This window comes from Suricata suricatta, chromosome 5, assembly GCF_006229205.1.
Source record: "Suricata suricatta isolate VVHF042 chromosome 5, meerkat_22Aug2017_6uvM2_HiC, whole genome shotgun sequence".
NCBI classification, from domain to species: domain Eukaryota; kingdom Metazoa; phylum Chordata; class Mammalia; order Carnivora; family Herpestidae; genus Suricata; species Suricata suricatta.
This window is the reverse complement of record NC_043704.1, coordinates 74,305,779-74,323,822: the sequence shown is the minus strand read 5'-3', so window position 1 is coordinate 74,323,822 and position 18,044 is coordinate 74,305,779. Positions and strand designations below refer to the sequence as shown.

General features: G+C 34.1%; 1 protein-coding gene across 6 annotated transcripts in view; it reads left to right on the top strand.

Annotated features, from left to right (window-relative positions):
• OPA1 (OPA1 mitochondrial dynamin like GTPase) overlaps positions 1–18,044 on the top strand; it is an 86,934-nt gene that overhangs the window by 14,227 nt on the left and 54,663 nt on the right. For 4 of the 6 annotated variants that reach the window (XM_029939621.1, XM_029939623.1, XM_029939620.1 and 1 more), the window contains 5 exons: positions 6,425–6,535; positions 11,167–11,220; positions 14,082–14,186; positions 16,014–16,100; positions 17,347–17,460. In XM_029939621.1, the coding sequence (XP_029795481.1) occupies positions 6,425–6,535; positions 11,167–11,220; positions 14,082–14,186; positions 16,014–16,100; positions 17,347–17,460 (471 nt within the window). The remainder of the gene's footprint in view (positions 1–6,424; positions 6,536–11,166; positions 11,221–14,081; positions 14,187–16,013; positions 16,101–17,346; positions 17,461–18,044) is intronic. The other 2 variants (XM_029939625.1, XM_029939622.1) reach the window with 1 other exon arrangement.

The window sequence follows — 18,044 nt, the reverse complement described above, 5'->3', positions numbered from 1 at the left end:
GGACTTTTAGGCACTCTGAAAAGTTGTAATTGAGGTCTTCAGAAAGTCTAAAAAAAAAAAAAAAAGCAAAAGACATGTATTTCTGCATAACGCTGCCTAAGCTAACATAAACATCAGCTTCTTTGACTTTGTCTGGATCTGTATCCATTCAGCTTGTAGACGGTAGGTATGTACATCATGTTGAACAGAAGTTCGGCTATGTATTATCAATAAATTAAAAACATGGAAAACTATTGAGAACACTTTTCAGTAAATGCTTTCAGTTAATTGGAAATTTTGAAATTTGTAACCACTGGAAAAAAAATATTAGAGACCTCCGTGTGAACTGAATAATATCCTTGAGACCTGGAGACCTTCAGAACTACCTGAAGGCAAATTGAAAATTGAAGTGGTAAGCCTGTTTTAATGAATAATTTGTAAATTAGCAGATTTCCTTATATTGATCATAACATGGACAGGTGACAGGACCACTTAGTGAATCTTTTTTAGATTCAGTGAGATTGTCTCTTCTAGAGAAAATTAAATGAAACCTTATATTTATCTGTGCTTTTGTTTTACCATGTTTCTGATCGCTCATAAACATTTCACAGAAGTAAGCAACATGGTCATTCTGAAGGTTACAAACACATTTTTAATTTATAGGAAATACTTGAAGGACCATTTAAAAGTCTAAATCTTACAGAAGTGCAATTATTGTTTTAAATAGAATTATTAGGCAGTAATTAAGTTCCTCCTTTTTACATGTTACTCTAATTCTTATTTTCGTGGCTTTATTTCTGTTGTACCTTGCAACTGAAATCTCTCTCGTCCCTCTTCTAATTTTAACTTATCCTTAAAGCCTAGCTCTCTTGTCCCCTTCATGAAGCCTTCCATAACCATTTTAGTTCCTATAATTATACTCTAAATGATGAAAACAGATGTCAGAAGAAAAACAGTATTTAGTTTGGTTTATATTCTTTATTTAATACTCTATTTCTGTCTTCAGACCACCAAGGATAAAGCAGAGCTTTTAGCAAAATTAATTGATTTATCACAGCAAAAGATAGGCTAATTGAAGTAAATAAATTTCATTAATGCCAACAAATAGGCCCCCAAATTTTATATAATAGGTGTTTTGATCTGATTACCTATGGATTTCTCTTGGCCTTTGATATTTGGCACCGACTGAAGAGAATGAGAATGTGACAGTGGTACGTGTGCTTGGTGTTGTGAACTACAGTGAAGCCGTGTTGCTTAAGTAGGATTCCCGTTTCTAGGACGACTCATGTCACAAACACTGTTGTAACCTGGGCAAAATGAAATTCTCACAACCAGCATCATCAAGTAACCACAAATCAGTAAACTTAAGTTTCCTAAGCAGCTAACTAGCAACTGTACTAGGTTAGACTCTTAGCAAGGAAGCCAACCCACTTGAGTACTAGAGTGTAGTCGTTGGGAAGTAGAGGATCAGAGGAAGAAAGGCAGGGACGGTCTGCGTGAGGAGAAGTGGGATAGCAAAACAGGCAGTCTTATTTATTCCTTCATAAGCACACTGTGCTCTTTGTCATGTAAGAAACGTTAAATAAGTCTATACTGTGTACATAATACTGTATTTAGGTAACAATTCAGAACAAAAGGGATTTGGTGGAAATTGTAATATTGCTGGTAACTATCGGTAATAGACTGATTTGTTCATCTCTTAAAATTATCAATGATAGAAATTGTCTTAAGTAGTAAAGTAAGAAAAGGTACTTCTGAACTGAAGCAAGGTAGATAATCCAAATGCAAAGACGTATTTCCTTCTGATACCCATTAATTAACATTTTTCAACTGGCCATAAATACATTGAACAGAGTTATGTATTAGTGGGAGGGGGAAAATAGTTATTTTTAGCTAATCAAATAGAATTGTTCAAATTTTGAAAAGTAGTTTAATACCTAGGGATATTTTTGAATGGAAGGGGAGAGAAGTCTTCACTTTCATAAAGTTCTTTTCTGGACCCAAATTACTTGTAAAACTAATAAAGCAACGGTTGGCTCACTTTTCCTTAAAGGGCCAGGTAGCAAATATCTCAGGTTTGCAGGCTTTAAGGTCTCTGTGGACTACTCAGTTCAGCTCATCTTCTTAGTAATTCAAATATTCCTTCTGATGTGTTATACTATTACCATTTTCCTTTTTTAAATGTGGATTGAACCTGATGGGATCAGAGCCACTTTGGAAATAATGAGACCATCATGTCAACAGGATGGTATCAGGTGCAGACTCTGTAGTCACACTGCCAGCATTCAGATTGTACCCTTCCTGCTTTCTGAGCTATGTGATCTCAAAAAAGATGAAACTCTTTGAGTTTCTGATTTCCTCTTTTGTAAAAGGGAGAACCCTACTTGATAGGATTGTTTTGAGAATTCTGTATGCCCTTTAGCATAAGATCTTCACATAATAAAAGCAAATATTGGCTATTAGGGTAATGCTGATGTAGTGATCATTATTACCTTACATTTTGAGTTATTGCATTAGTTAATTGCCTATTAACATTATTTAATTTCTTCCCCTTAATTTCTGTGGAGTCTGTTCTGAGGACTCTGAAAACTGGGAAATTAGATCATAGGACTGCTGTGTAGCTTATTTACAGAATACACATTTGGATTTTGTACTGGAAACTTTGTGTGCACTATTAGGTAAAAGTAGATCATAATCTGACTCATTCAAGGAGCAAATGTGTGCCCAGCGCTAATTTAGGTGTCAGCTGTAACACACTTCTAACATGTCAGACATTATTCTAGGTACTAGATACATACATAAACAGGATTAGGGTCCAACTCTGCTATAAATGTTTAAAATACTGTTAAAAGAGCCTAAATGTCCATCACCTGATGAATGAATCAAGAAGATGTGGTGTATAGATATATCTATATATATACTATATATAGATATATATATATACAATGGAGTATTACATGGCAATGAGAAAGAATGAAATATGGCCATTTGTAGCAAAGTGGATGGACCTCGAGGGTGTCATGCTAAGCGAAATAAGTCCGTCAGAGAAGGACAGATACCATATGTTTGCACTCATAGGTCTAACAGGAGAACAGGAGAAACCTAATGGAGGACCAAGGGGCGGGGAAGAGGGAAAGAGAGTTGGGGAGAGAGAGGGATGCAAAACCTGAGAGACTATTGAATACTGAAAACGAGGGTTGAAGGGGGAGAGGGAGGGGGGAAAAGAGGTGGTGGTGATGGAGGAGGGCACTTATGGGGAAGAGCACTGGGTGTTATCTGGAAACCAATTTGACAATAAACTATTTTTAAAAATTTTTTAAAGTTAAAAAAAATTAAACTTCAATTTAGAACTAAATAAAACTATCCTCAAAGTAATCAATAAAATGGTTCTATATAAAAAGCATACATAGAAACAAATTGCCAAGTTCACCATCATAGTAGATCATCACATATCTCATTGAATATTAAAAAATAAAGCATAGAAAATAAAATAAAACACTGTTAAAAATATAGTATTTTAAATGTATTCACATATGAATAACAAATAATTTTAAAGTTATTTAAAATCTTTCCTACCAAAATCCTTAACTTTTAGATTTTCACAGTGTATTCAGTTGATATTTTGGTTTTTGGAGTTACCACTGATTTTCTTGACCTGATGTTAAAATTTTTTAAAAGTCTGGCAATACTGTACGTGAAATACCAGACGCTGAGAGATGCAGTGTCAAATTGGCAATTACTAGGAGGTCTTGAGAGAGTGTATCATCTTTGGTTTTTTTATTGTTTATGTTTACTATTGTTTACAACAGTTATTATGTTTTATATGTAAAGTATATGATTTTAACATAAGTATGTGCTATTTCTGGAGAGAAAAATATCTGAGCTTGGGAAAATGTTTATAGAACAAATTGTACTTTGTCCATTGAGGAATGTGTCTTGCACTGTAGTTACACACATTTCCTTCCCTTCCTTACTTCACATGGCCTTAGCTCAGAAGCTGTATAGCCCATCCCTCAGTACTTAGGGTGAGATTTGATGTCCCAGACTGGGTAGAGGTAACCTCCTTAGTCATGTAGTATAGTGTAAATAGTTTTCTCTGTGTCTAATTCTTGTCTTCTTCCTACTCTTTTTAGGAGGTAACAGTTAATTTCAACTATCTTCATGTAACAGTGCTTCAGTAACAAACTTAGAAGGAAAGTGAAGTGTCACTAGAAAGAGGATGTTTTCTTGTAATAGATATTAAGTATTTGCTGTATAATTTGTATTTAGATAGAAGCAATGAGCTAGGGAAGGATGTGTAAGCTGTAAGTAAACAAGAATCCTATACCTGATAGACCAGCAAGCATAGTTAAGAAATGTGGAATATTTGCTCACTGCTTTGACATCTCCTGAGTTAGAATACTGGTGATATGTTAATTAAAGCACAGGTACACTGCTATATGAGCCAGCACAGGAAACCTTTAAAAGGGTATTGCTCTGAGGCAACCAAACACTCAGATGATGAAAAGTGCGTTATAGTAAATAACTAAAAATAAGTTGAATTATTCTGCTTTCTGCTTCATGAAAAGCAATGACACATAAAATCAAAAAATGGCAGGTAATTAGGTAACTGATGAGAGTAGTGAGGCTAGTGAGTTGGCATTGTCTTTCTTCGATAGATATATCAGTGACCATAAAGTATTAATTTAAAAGATATATCTTTAAAGATAAGCACAGGTTTTTATAGATGTATTTTCTGTTGAATTTGGAAACATGTTGACAGTTCAGTTATGTTACTTGCCATTCTGATGTTCTCTCACTTGTCACACAGAGATATCAACTAGTCTCATATTTTGATTTATAGTAAGTCAACCAGTTTCATTATTGTTGGCATGGCCTAATGTATTAAAACAAAGAATCAAACAAAAATTCCCCCAATTATATGCTAATACTTCCTTTTAATCAGATGTCTTACTATAATAGTAGCTTTCCTGTTTGTATTTGCTTCTTTTCTGGAAAACTTTCATTTATAACAGTCTTTGGGTTAATAAAGTAATTAAGCCTCTAGATGAGTCTACTAATTAAAATTTGAATGTAATATTAACCAGTATTTCAAGAAACTTACTAGTTATATAAAATACAATATTTTGGTTAATTATTTTAAAAAGCTCTGAAGCTATTTGAAACTCCCAATTTAGATGATTTTAATGAATATTAGTTTTCCTAGCTCTTGTTATTTTCATAACTTGGTAAAAATTAGGCCCATTGTTCTGGAAAACTCCCATGCAGATTAAATAGAGACTTCATTCACTTAGGTGTCCAACTGAGAAAATATTAGGCTTGTGACATTTTCAATTCTTTGTTGTTTTTTTCTCCCACATTTCTTGAGGGCTACTATCTATTAGGCCAGCAATTAAAAATACTATACAGAAAATGGGGCTATCCTGTATGTATTGGGTCTGGCACATGTAAATACGTTGTGATAAAAACTGCACTAGTCAGCATTTCATGATTTTTAAGTGGAATGAACATAGAAATGGTGATTGTGCTGTACATGGGCCCAAACTGGACTTTGTTTTATTTAAAATTTTCATAATAACTATTATCTCCAGATCTTAATTATGTTCTCTTAAATTTTTTTTGCTCTAGTAATTGATATATTCTTATATTCTTAGAGGCTATTTTTACTGAATGTCAAAACAGCTCATAAAAAGTGAAAATTCAGTCAAACTACTTATTTTATATTGTATAAAGTTAAAACAGTGCCTCAAACATTATTTTTTAATTTGCAAAAAAAGAATTCTACGTTTTAGATAAGCTTATATGCATAGGCATGCAGAATATATGAATTAATGTAAAACCTTGATTAACTTGATGCTTGGAACTCAAACCAATGGTTTTGAGGGGCTCTGGTCTTTAATTGACATCAGATATCAAAGAAGAAATACATAATAACTGAATAACTAAATAAACTATTATGTATTCTCCAATCAGTTTTATGAGAACTATGGGTGAGAATTAAAAGGTTTTTTTTCCCCTTATGTATCAAGTCAGGAGCATATACTAGTTCATATTGGCAATTCAAAAATAAGAGTTGAGGTAATAAATCGTTAACTACAATGCCACTTTCCTTGAGCATTCCAGTTAGTCTAGGTTTTACTATATATTAATATTATATATCTGGCTCATTTTGTACAGCCATCAGCCACATTGCATTTCCTTTTTACCTTTTAAACTCTGTTGTTTTATATTTCTGAGACATCTAATTTTACTGAGAAGAAAAATGGAAATGTGGTACAGAGCCCTAGTATATAGTGGCTTTCTGAAGGAACATAAATGCATTTCCATTTTTGTTATAAGCTATCCATTCTTCCCTAACTTACAACTGTTCCTTGCTTGTGCCCTTTGGTTTAACATTGTTCTCCTCCCCAATTTTCCTCTTCTCCTCATTGTAAACTCATGGCAGGGTCTGCTTGGTGAGCTCATTCTCTTACAACAGCAAATTCAAGAGCATGAAGAGGAAGCGCGCAGAGCCGCTGGCCAATATAGCACGAGCTATGCCCAACAGAAGCGCAAGGTGATGGATGGTTAAAGGGGGCTTCTGGTGTATTCACACTAATCAGCCATTTCTGTCAAGATCATGTCATCTTAGTCCCTTCATGGACTCCAATTATGAGAAATTATTTTTGACAAAGTAAAAATTTGAAAGATCCTAATATAAGTATGTTAACTTTCCTGGACTGGATAAACAAACCCAAAATAGGAATTATTTTCTGAAAATGAGACTCTCTGTGAGGGAGCATAGATTTGTATTTAGAGAAGAAGAATTATGAATTGTGATTTACTTGGTCCAGTTGCTGATTCATCCTAGGTTTTTAGCCAGCTTATCTATGGTTCTCCCAAGTTTTCATTTCTATAAATGTAAGGGATTACTGTGGATGACCACAATTTAAATTATTTAAAGAATGAAATTTATTGTGTTAGTAAAATGAATCAGCAGAAAACATTGTTATTTCTTACAGAAGAAAACTATTTTGATGTAAATTTTTGGTAAAGTTATTATATACCTTGATTGACTCATTAAATTTTTCCACAATTGTGAAGTCAGCACAAATAAATTTTCACCTTGGATGACTGAAGGATTGAACATTGGAAAGTGGATATAATTTAGGTTGCTAAAGAACAGATTCTAATAAAAGTCAGCGTAAATCTATGCAAATATTTGGTTATACGTACAATCAAGAGGCTCCTAAAAGTATGCTTTTGGCTGTTAGATGATCTTATGGTGTAGACCTCAAGGTTAATGTTCTGAAGAGACTTGAGTCAGAATGAAATGAATGTAATGATTTTAAAGTTATATTCTGAGGTCTTGACATCAACTTAATTATGTCGTGTGTATTAGATCAGGAAAGATTTAAAGTCGTATACAGATTTTACTCAGAAAAAGGGATTCAGCCATTTAATTAGGTTCCTGTAGGTTCTGATCCTTGAAGTCAGCAAATTCTATAGATAGTGATTGGGTGCAATAAATTTGCTTATTAACCTTATCACATTTGGTGATGGGTAATATTTGAGACTATGCCTCATAGTTTCATTTATCTTTTTAGTGTCATTTCCTGGCTTTTCTCAATTCCAGTGCTGTGGAATCAACTCCTGTATATTTAGCTTTCAGCGAGTGAACAACATAGGTAGAAATAGAAAATAAGTTATTTTCCTGTTTGATTAAACTAGATCTGGTAAACCAAGGAAGGGCTTTTTTTAAGTGGTGCTTTAGCATTCTCTGATCTGTATTTTGTTGAAGTGCCATTTAAATATCCTAACAAATTGGATGCTTAAAGCAAACCATCTGTTCCTTAGCTTAGTTACAGAAAGAAGGCAAAGGAACTAGTGTATTCTGGTATGTTAGTTAGAAACATGGATCGCTCTAGCTGCAAGTTGTTCTTATGTTGTTTCATAATGGCAAAATAATTTGAAGTGACTCCCGTAGATCTGCCTTCCATTTTAAGATTTCAAGATATGGTTTAAGATTATCAATATGCTTTTAAATCTGATGCTTTAAGGGATATTACCAGTGAATAACGTTCGTTTTCTACATTGCCCAAGGTTAATGTTCATTTGAGGCCTACTTCCTAGCTTGCTTTGAGGTTTAGTGATACCATTTCATTTCTGATATTATCAGATTATCCACTTAACCTTTTCAGTCCTCATTTTCCCCATTTGTAAAATGGCAACTGATAGGACTGTACCTCCATCTGTTTTGTTTATTAAGGCATATTTAGTAAAGCACCAAACAGGCCCACTTTGGAGTTACGTTGTGTGAAAGTAAATGGAACTTTAAACACCATTCCTGCTCTTCTGTGAGGATGTCCTACCCCTTACCGCATCTTCCCCCGACTCCCCCTGTAGGCAGCACACAGGTGACTGACTTTTCAGCCCGTCTCACTATCCGCACAATCTGATTTCTAATTCATGAGATTTGTGGCCTTCCTCCGGGCATGTGAGGTTTTCTTGAGGTACAAATCCACCGCTTTTTGTTGCCTTTTAATCATCCTTCCTTACCTTCTTGAATGTAAGTAGGCCTTCATTTTTTATCTTACAGTAGCCGCTAATAAACTGTCCCTGGTAACTCATGCAGGGACAGACACACACATGGAAATGTTTACAAGTCCTTTAATATGTATTTTTCTATTTTAAAATGGCCACAATGGCTTAGTAGGAAGAAATACTTAAAATTTAAAACACAGGCTTGGTTTTGTGAGGAGCTAGTAAAGGTTTTTCTTTTTCAGCTTTAGCTTGTTTCTGCGGAGGATTCCGCTCTTTCTCCATCAGTTTCACAGCCCTGGAATTGTAGAAAAGCTCTGGTTTCAAGACCATTGATACCCATTTCTGTCAGGGTGAGTTTTAAATTTCAAAATGCAAGCAGTATGTTAAACAGCAGGACAAGAACTGAACTCCTGTCGTAAGTAGCTGAATTTTATTGGCAAAGTGCCTCAACATGAAATATACCCAAATTGCTAGTTAAGATATTGAATAAGTTATACATGAAAAATAGCATGTGCTATTCCCTTAAAATATGTAGAAGTATCTTTAATATTTATTCTGTAAACCTAAAGGTTTTCATTTTGTTTCTTAGAAAATATTAGGTCTAATTCTTGACTCCACCCACCTGTCTTTTAATATGATTGATGTTAATTTTGATGTTCCATTAAATTGAGCAGATAGGAAGCATACTAATAAAACTGTGCATGAGTTATACCAGAAGGGCAAGTGATAAATCTAAATACTCCTAAAAATAAGAATTTATAAAAATATTAACAGGCATCATTACTAAATACTAATATTAGCATAAAGATTGTATTTGTAATATTCTAATAACCTTATGTCCTTTTAGCCTTTCATATACACTTTTTATTTTACCAAATTACCAAGCATTCTAACTTTTTGTGTAATTGTACTAGTTTCTTAACTATTGTCCCAGATGTAGACTAACACTGGATCTTCTATTCTAATTTAGGATATATTGCACGAAGTCATAAAATACATCCAAAACTAAAACAGTTTATACTGTTTATACATTTCATACTAATTTAGCTGCAGTCAGATGAGTATTTAATGGAACGCAGTTAATCCAAGTACCTTTTAAGATGAATTGGGAATTTAATGTGCCTGACAACATTTTTATGAGCGCATTATTCCAATGTGATGGCACGCCATATGGAAACAACATGGAAGTGTCTATTTCTTCATTGATGTTCAAGATTTTGTTCTTTGGGTTGTTGGTTCCTCCCCAACTTGCTTATTTCCTCAAATTTTAGGTGACTATTAATAATTCTTGTCCATTTTACACAAACACAGTCAAATGAGGAAAGATCTCTCCATAAGTGTCTGCTTGCTGCATAAAAATGAGAAAACAGCAATACAAAATTTGTTTTATATTCTCTTTTCTTCTAATTACTGAGTTATATTTGGAGATTTCTAGGCATAGACTTTTAAGGAAAATGTAATATACTTATCATTTGTGGCAAGCATTGTCATTTTTATTTAAAAGAAATTTTGTGAATATTTTAAGAAAGTACTTGGAAATAGGAATTAAGACTGCAAAATAACTTTTTTATTTTATGGATAAGAGTTATTAATATCTACCTCAATAACCAAATCATTTAAAAGTTTTTCATAAATATTTGCAACCATGATGTCTTGATTGCTTGAATAGCCATTGAATGAAAATGAACAAGGACTTACATGAATTTTACCTTGAGTTTTGTCTCCTCTGAAATAATTTATGTTTATAAGTTTTGATTATCAGAAATTAAATAACTCTTTTGAAAGGCTGAGTATGACAACTTCTGCACCTCACCAGGGAGTCAAAGCACAGTTACATGGATTTGTCATAAATGACTTCATTTTAATTAGAATTGATTATTGTGTTTTAGAGGTAGAATTGTACTGTCACTATAGCTTGATAATGCAGTAAAGTTCTGTGTTGTTTGGGGATATCTTATCTTAGAGTTATTGACATTAATAACAGTTGGAAGTAGTTTCCACAATAGCTATAGACTTTATCTTACTTTTGTTTTATATTAAAATCAATTTTAGTTGCTCTACTCAACTTTATTGCTACTGATGCATTCACTGTATTATGGGCTAGCAGCTCTTGCTCTCGAACTGAATTTAAAAACCATCATCTGGCTCCGTGTAAAGCTCAGAAAATACAGGTTCTTTACATTTATTAAATACTTCCTACTTACAGAATAGAAATGGGTAATATATGCTTAAGATATCACTATGACCAATGAATTTTTCAGTAGCTATAAATGATAGCATGTATAAGTTCCCCAAACACATTTCTGTAGGCATCTGTGCCCCTTTGTCCAGGCATCAATGCCTGTGGTTGAGTACAAAACCGCCTATGAAAACGGTAGTAACCGTGTGTAAGAAGCGCTTCATCAGAAGTCACTAGAATAACATCATGAAAATGATTGATTTTTAAGGCTTTTAATTGTAAATACAGTTATAAAATTTTGATAAGCAATTTTAGTGATGAATATAGGTGTTTTATTAAATAATCATTTGATTTAAAATATGCTTTGATCAAATATGTAAAGTCAGTATTTATTTTTAAAAATACTTTTCAAAAATGTAACTCACTGTCCATTTTATATAAATCCATTTTTATGGAAATAAAATTAATTTATCTTAAATGTTTAGGTGACAGACAAAGAGAAAATTGACCAGCTTCAAGAAGAACTTCTGCATACTCAGGTAATTCTGACAAGTAGAAAGAACCAGGGACTTTATGCTATACCCTTAAATTTGGTGTGTGGAAATTTTTTAAGAAAGCAAAATTTGGAGTGGTTTGAAGATACAACCTTATATTCAATAAATGTAAAAAAAATACAGAAAAAAATTGATTAGTAAGGAGTAAAGAAGGAACTTGGTAGATGTGGTTAACTCCTTCTGTGTGTAAAGACCTGTTTTTGAGTGAATCTTGGGCTTCTAATTTTAGAGACCAACTGCTATTAACAGCAGAAATGAGGGGAAACGACTCATCTCTGTGTAAACCTATGCTTGCGTGTTTACATTGACAGACTGATTAATAGAAGCAGCTTAAGAAACCGCAGCTCTGGCCAGCCTCGGGTATCTTTTTACTTTACTTCTCTAAATCCCGAGAACAGTCAGATAATGACTTTTCTAATATATTTCTGGCACTAATTTGAAAATCTATTCTCCAATAGTTATAAAAGTACTCTTATTTTAAAGATGTGTTGTTCTATGCAGTTTGATGAATAGATATATTCTAGTGCAAGATTGCTCTGTCACCCACTTCATCATTAATTGTGTTATTATGACTATTACTATATTATAATGTAGTGTAAGCACAACTGTACTATACAGTAGTATGCTGTAATTGTTATTTTACATAAATAACAGTGATGCACAATAATTAAGGAAGTTTTTTTTAAGTTAAAAGTTTTTTAAAGGGGATTTCTTTTTAGGGAAAAATACAAGGAGCAACCTAGATAAAATTAAACAATTAGTGTTTCTTGAGTCACAGGTTTTCTTAATATCTGTGGTGGATTTCCTTGATATCTATGCATTGATCTTTATGCCAGACCATACCATAGAATCACTGGTGCTATGACCATCTTCATATATATTTTTAAATGCTTCTCAGCCAGGCAATTCTAGTCTTCAATCCAGCCAGAGTTTAAGAATCATTGGTCTCAAAATGTGGTCTCTGGAGCAGTAGCAATCAGGATCCTTGGGAACTTGTTAGAAATACAAATTATTGATTCCTTCCTAGACCCCCTAAATCAGAAACTCTAGAAGTAGGGCCTAGCCATTTTTCTTTTCAGAAGCCCTCAAGTAATTCTGATGCATCCTTAACTTTGAGAGCTGTTGGTCTAGATCTTGGGAGCACATCTCAGCAGCACATCTCTTCAGGGTGGCTACAGATTGGCACCTGTACCAAAGAATGATTCCATCCCCAGAAAATGTAGACTCCATAACTGATTCCATATTCATAAAGATATGAACTGGTAGAAATCCTGCCACACTTATATATCCATTGATATCAACTCTTTGACTTGAACAATTTGTAGTGTCAGCCACTGGGCCTTGACAAAAACACTGTATGAAAAATTCCTGATGTAATAAGCCATGGGGTTATCTATATAACTGAAATGCAATAGAAATAATAATGCAAGCCACATGTGTACTTTTAAATTTTGACATTACAAAAAGGTAAGAAGGAATAGGTAGAACTGATTTTAATAATATATTTTATTTAACCCAGTAGATCCCAAATTAATATCCTTTAAACATGTAATTAGTAGAAAAATATTAATGAGGTGTTTTATTTATATACTGAATTGTAAAAATCTGGTGTGTATTTACCCTTTAACACTACATCTCAGTCCAGACTAGCCACATTTCAAAGTGCTCAACAGCTCTGGTGCCTAGTGGCTACCATATTAGCAAAGACTTAATTCTGCCAGAATGTTGTTGTATTTATTATTACTAAATATAAATGAACAAGTGTGTTTAAAAAGTTTATAGTAGAATCTAGCCGCTGATTCTACTTGTCTCACAGTACAGAGTTCTGCTGCAGTATATGCTTTTTTAAAATTGGACTCAAGTTGAACAGTCTCTGAGGATAGAGCCCTGACTTCCTGTCATTTACTTCATTCTTAAAAGATTACAATAATCTAAAATTTTTTCTAAGAATTATTTTCCATTTTAAAAGACATGATATTGCAAGTTGGATAGAAACATTCTGCTGGTTGGAGGAAGAAGTAATTCTTAATTGTTAATATTCAGGCAAGAAGTAGTATTATACCAACTGAGATGACCAAGTAGGAGAGAATCACATGTATTTGAGAAGAAGAGCATCTACTTTGATAGAACAGTCTGTCTAAGTGTATTAGTCTTCTTTAAATCTGTTTTTAGATCAGTATTTTAATAATTAATGTATAATTTCCAGCCTTGGAAACTTAACCAAAATTTGAAGAGTACAGGCTCTTGACTCTGACCTATATCCGGAACTCTGTGACCTTGGATAGGCTACCAAGTGTCCCTAACCTCTGGTCTCTAACTTTTGACTCCTGTAAAGACTTAAGGAAGCTAATGCTGTTACAACAGTTAGTATCGGGCCTGTCATATAATACATGCTCAGGTACTGTTAGTTATTGGTAGTTTGTATCATTGTAATTACAACATAAAATAACATGGAGAATGGGAAGAATTTGAATTTTTGTCAACTTTGTCAACTTAAATTTTTGATGTAGTAGGAAATACCACTTCAATAGAATGTTAAGAGAACTTCTTTAAATTTTTACACTTTAGTATTTTCAAATAACTTAATTTCCTCAGTGTAAATAGCAAAGAATTTTCCAAATAAAATGCCAAATTATAATAGAAAATGATAGTAAATTCCACTGTTTGTGTGAGATAATATTCATAATTTATTTTACTTCCACTGTTTTCAAAGAAGCTTTATAAATGAAACAGCTCATTTTAAATAGGAGATAATGACTTGAGGAATTTGGAAGATTTTAATTTAGACTTAATTAAGTTATTAATCCATCTTTTTCTTATGTAATTATGGTATTATGTTGTTGCAGTTAAAGTACCAGAGGATCTTGGAACGGTTAGAAAAAGAGAACAAAGAATTAAGAAAATTAGTATTACAGAAAGATGACAAAGGCATCCATCAGAGGAAGCTTAAGGTATGTTATCTGAACTTTTTAGTTCTAGAACTTTGCCATTTCACATTGGCATTCAGTCAATACCAGTTGTTAAAGCTGTAATACGTTCTGTCCTTTTCTTTCTAACCTGATATTCTTGGGAGATAGGGAACTCTTTCCTATATGAAGATATTTCACAAATTATAGTCTCCAGACATTTGTTTCATACTAGGCCTATAAAATCTTCATACTTTTAACAGTCATTTCTTGTGAATCAATTCATTTTTTTGAAATGCCCAGTTTATCTTTAGGCTTATTTAATTGCTATGGCTATAAAATCAGAATTGTAAGTTCATGGACATTTAGGTATGACTTAGCTTCATTGCCACACTTGTATTTCCAGTGAATGATTAGTTCACTTTCTTCACTTTTATAAGAATTCAGGTTATTTTCTGGAAGGTTTCTTAGGCATTTTAAAGAATGTTTGGAAAAGAACATGCTGGGATTGTGACCATCAGCACATTGGTAATTACCATTATCAGTAAGTTAAATCTTATTATTGCCCATTAAACCAGGCTGTGTGTGCTGAATTAAATTGAAGTAATATTTTCAACTTATATCTCATGTAAGTAAAGAGAATTTGTGTATAATAGCAAACCTACTATAAATCATGACATATGTATTCTGAAGCCACAGTCCAAAGATAGGTAGTTCTAATTTAACCAACATGTATTAGTAGTTCTGACTCTAAATCACAACTGCATAAAACAGATAAATAGCATGGCTTTATTCACAAGTCACACATGGCAGTTGAGAAATGTCATGTCTAAGTGTTAATAGAGTTCGCCTGATAGATAGTACTTTCTCTCATAAAATGAAATGGTAATGAAAATTTGAAGAACTTTCTGTTTATTTGGGGGTGGAGGGCATAGCAGTTGTTTTCCATTTAATTACTTTGAGGTGATTAAGAGATGAAAGGAAACATAGGTGCCCATTTTGTTCCTACCTTGCATTGAAACTTGTCTTTAATTATTTAGTGCTTGAGAGGAACCCATTTTTACCCAGCTGTTTTACTTATTTGTTAAGTCATTCATCAGATAATTTCTTTTTTTTTTAATTTTTTTATGTTTTATTTATTTTTGAGAGAAAGAAGAGAGAGCATGAGTAGGGGAGGGTGAGAGAGAGGGAGACAGAATCTGAAGTCAAGCTCCAGGCTCTGAGCTATCAGCACAGAGCCCAATGCAGGGCTGGAACCCACAGACTGTAAGGTCATGACCTGAGCTGAAGTCGGATGCTTAACCGACTGAGCCACCCAGGCGCCCCTCATCAGATAATTTCTTGAAGCTTATCATTTGCTAGGTCCCCTGTTCTGTCCTGGTTCTACACAGAGAAACGATGCAGGATGTCTGCCACGTGAGGCACTCACTTCTTCATCTGCCCAGTTGTCACCGTACACTCACTCATTCTTACTGATTTAACAGTCTTCTCTCCCTCTCCCTCTCCCTCTGATACACCTTGTAGTTGGTCACCTGACTCCTTGTTTGGCATTATGGTGATAATGGCCTTCGTTTGTTGGGCATTTATTTTAGTTCTTCAATATTAAACCAGAATTTCTTTCTTTTAACATTTAATTAGAAGCTTAGGAAATCTCAGTTAATGTACTTTATTAAATCGATATACCTCAAAATAAATTGAATAAGAGGAAATGGAATTTTATTCTATACTGTTTTACTATGAATATGTATTTATATAATTAGAAAAAATACAATCATGGGAAAACATTTTGGATTTATCTACTTTTTTTCTCTTGACTCATCTGATTTTTTTTAATGTGTTCACTGTTTAATACTAATTTTTAAAATTTTGTAGAAGTCCTTGATTGACATGTATTCTGAAGTTCTTGATGTTCTATCTGATTATGACGCCAGCTACAATACACAAGATCATCTGCCAAGGGTAAGTGAAGTTAATACATAGTGAACTTGCTTGTTAGCAAAAGAACACATTTTTAAAAATTCTGTGTGTATATACCCAGACACACAATATAGACATATACATATGTGCGCACCACACACACACATAAACAGAGACATATGTTTCTTACCTATATAATACCACTCATGTGTTCCACATGGTATCTTAAGCATTGAATGTTGTTTGACTATTTTGGCCCACTGGTCCATTTGGTCCAGTGTATAAATATACACGTTGAATTTATGTGTAATGAAGGAAGGTTATCAGGCATCTGCATTTATGTATTTGAAGTATCCATGGCACTAAAACACCTGAATAGTTGATTAAATTAGTGAGTGGCGTTTAATTTCATAGAATTGAAAATGTCTTTGTAGAGAGTAAACTAGCTGTGGAAAAGATTTATAGGACAGGAACGATATGGTTTTAGAAGTAGTGGTTTAGTTAGCACAAGTTTTGTTTTAGTTTTTGTTTTTGTGTCTACTCAAGTCAGTTAATATACAGTATAGTTTTGACTTCAGTCCTTCATCTCCGGCATATCACACACAGTGCTCGTCCCGAAAAACGCCCTCCTTATTGCCGGTCAACCATTTAATCCGCTGGCCCCCCAGCCTTCCCCTCGAGCAACCCTCAGTTTGTTCTCTGTACTTAAGAGTCTTATGGTTTACCTCTCTCTCTGTTTTTATCTTATTTTTCCTTCCTTTACCCGATGTTCATCTGTTGAGTTTCTCAAATTCCACATATGCATGAAATCATGATATCTGGCTTATTTTGCTTAACACAGTTTTTAATAAAAATTTAGTTATAAATAGTGGATCCAAATAATATTTTGCTGTTTATATTTTCTATATGCATACATGTATCAACCATCTTTGTTTTCTGGATGGTATTTTCAAAATCATGTAGCTGTAGCTATTTTAAAGGACTAAAAAAAGCCTCAGCAGTATTTCAGATCTATTTATAAATATGTTTATATTAAAAAATCTGGAGGTGCTTGGGTGGCTCAATCAGTTAAGTGTCTGCTTTTTGATTTTGGCTCAGGTCATGATCTCATGGCTCGTGGGATCAAGCCCCATGTTGGGCTCTCTGCTAACAGTGAGGAGCCTGCTTGGGATTCTCTTTCTCTGCCCCTCTTCCGCTCGTGCATGCTCTCTCACTCACTTTCTCTCTCTCTCAAAGTAGATAAACATTTTTTAAAAATCTAAATAAATGTTATTTGTTCTGTGATAAGGTTGTTGTGGTTGGAGATCAGAGTGCTGGAAAAACTAGTGTGTTGGAGATGATTGCTCAGGCGCGGATATTCCCTCGAGGATCCGGGGAGATGATGACCCGTTCTCCTGTTAAGGTAGGACAGTAGGCTGTCTGGACGAAGCTCCTCAGGAAAGTAGCTGTTTCAGTCTGCTTTGTCCATTGTGTGGAAGTGAAGAATGGTCAATGGGAAGACTGACCCATAGTCCTGGTAAGTACTGGGATGGGAATCGGTGGAGGCACAGCCAGGTGGCCATTGTGCAGGAGCCGGGCGGGGGAGGGGCGAGGGATGGGAGCTGAAGGCAGAGGCTCTGTGGGGGTCACACTGCACTGAGCTGTTCATTGGTAGGACTCTAGATTTTATTCTGAGTGAGGTCAATGAGAGGCCAAGTAAGAGTATGGGAGTTTTGGCGGTGGAGTTAGTACATATAAATAATTTCTTGTATACATATAAATATTTACTGTAAGAAGAGTAGAGAAATGGGGTAGTGACAGTGGAAATATGTTGGGTAAAGGGAAAGATCTTTATATACTGATTGTAATGATCTAGTTTGAAAGGTACAAATGATGATGTAAGAGAGAGGGAACAGTTGCAATAGCAAAGGCTTTGAGGCTGGGACTCAGCGTGCAATATACAGGAGCTCTAACAGTTCAGAAACATCTATGGCTACAGTCTTTCAC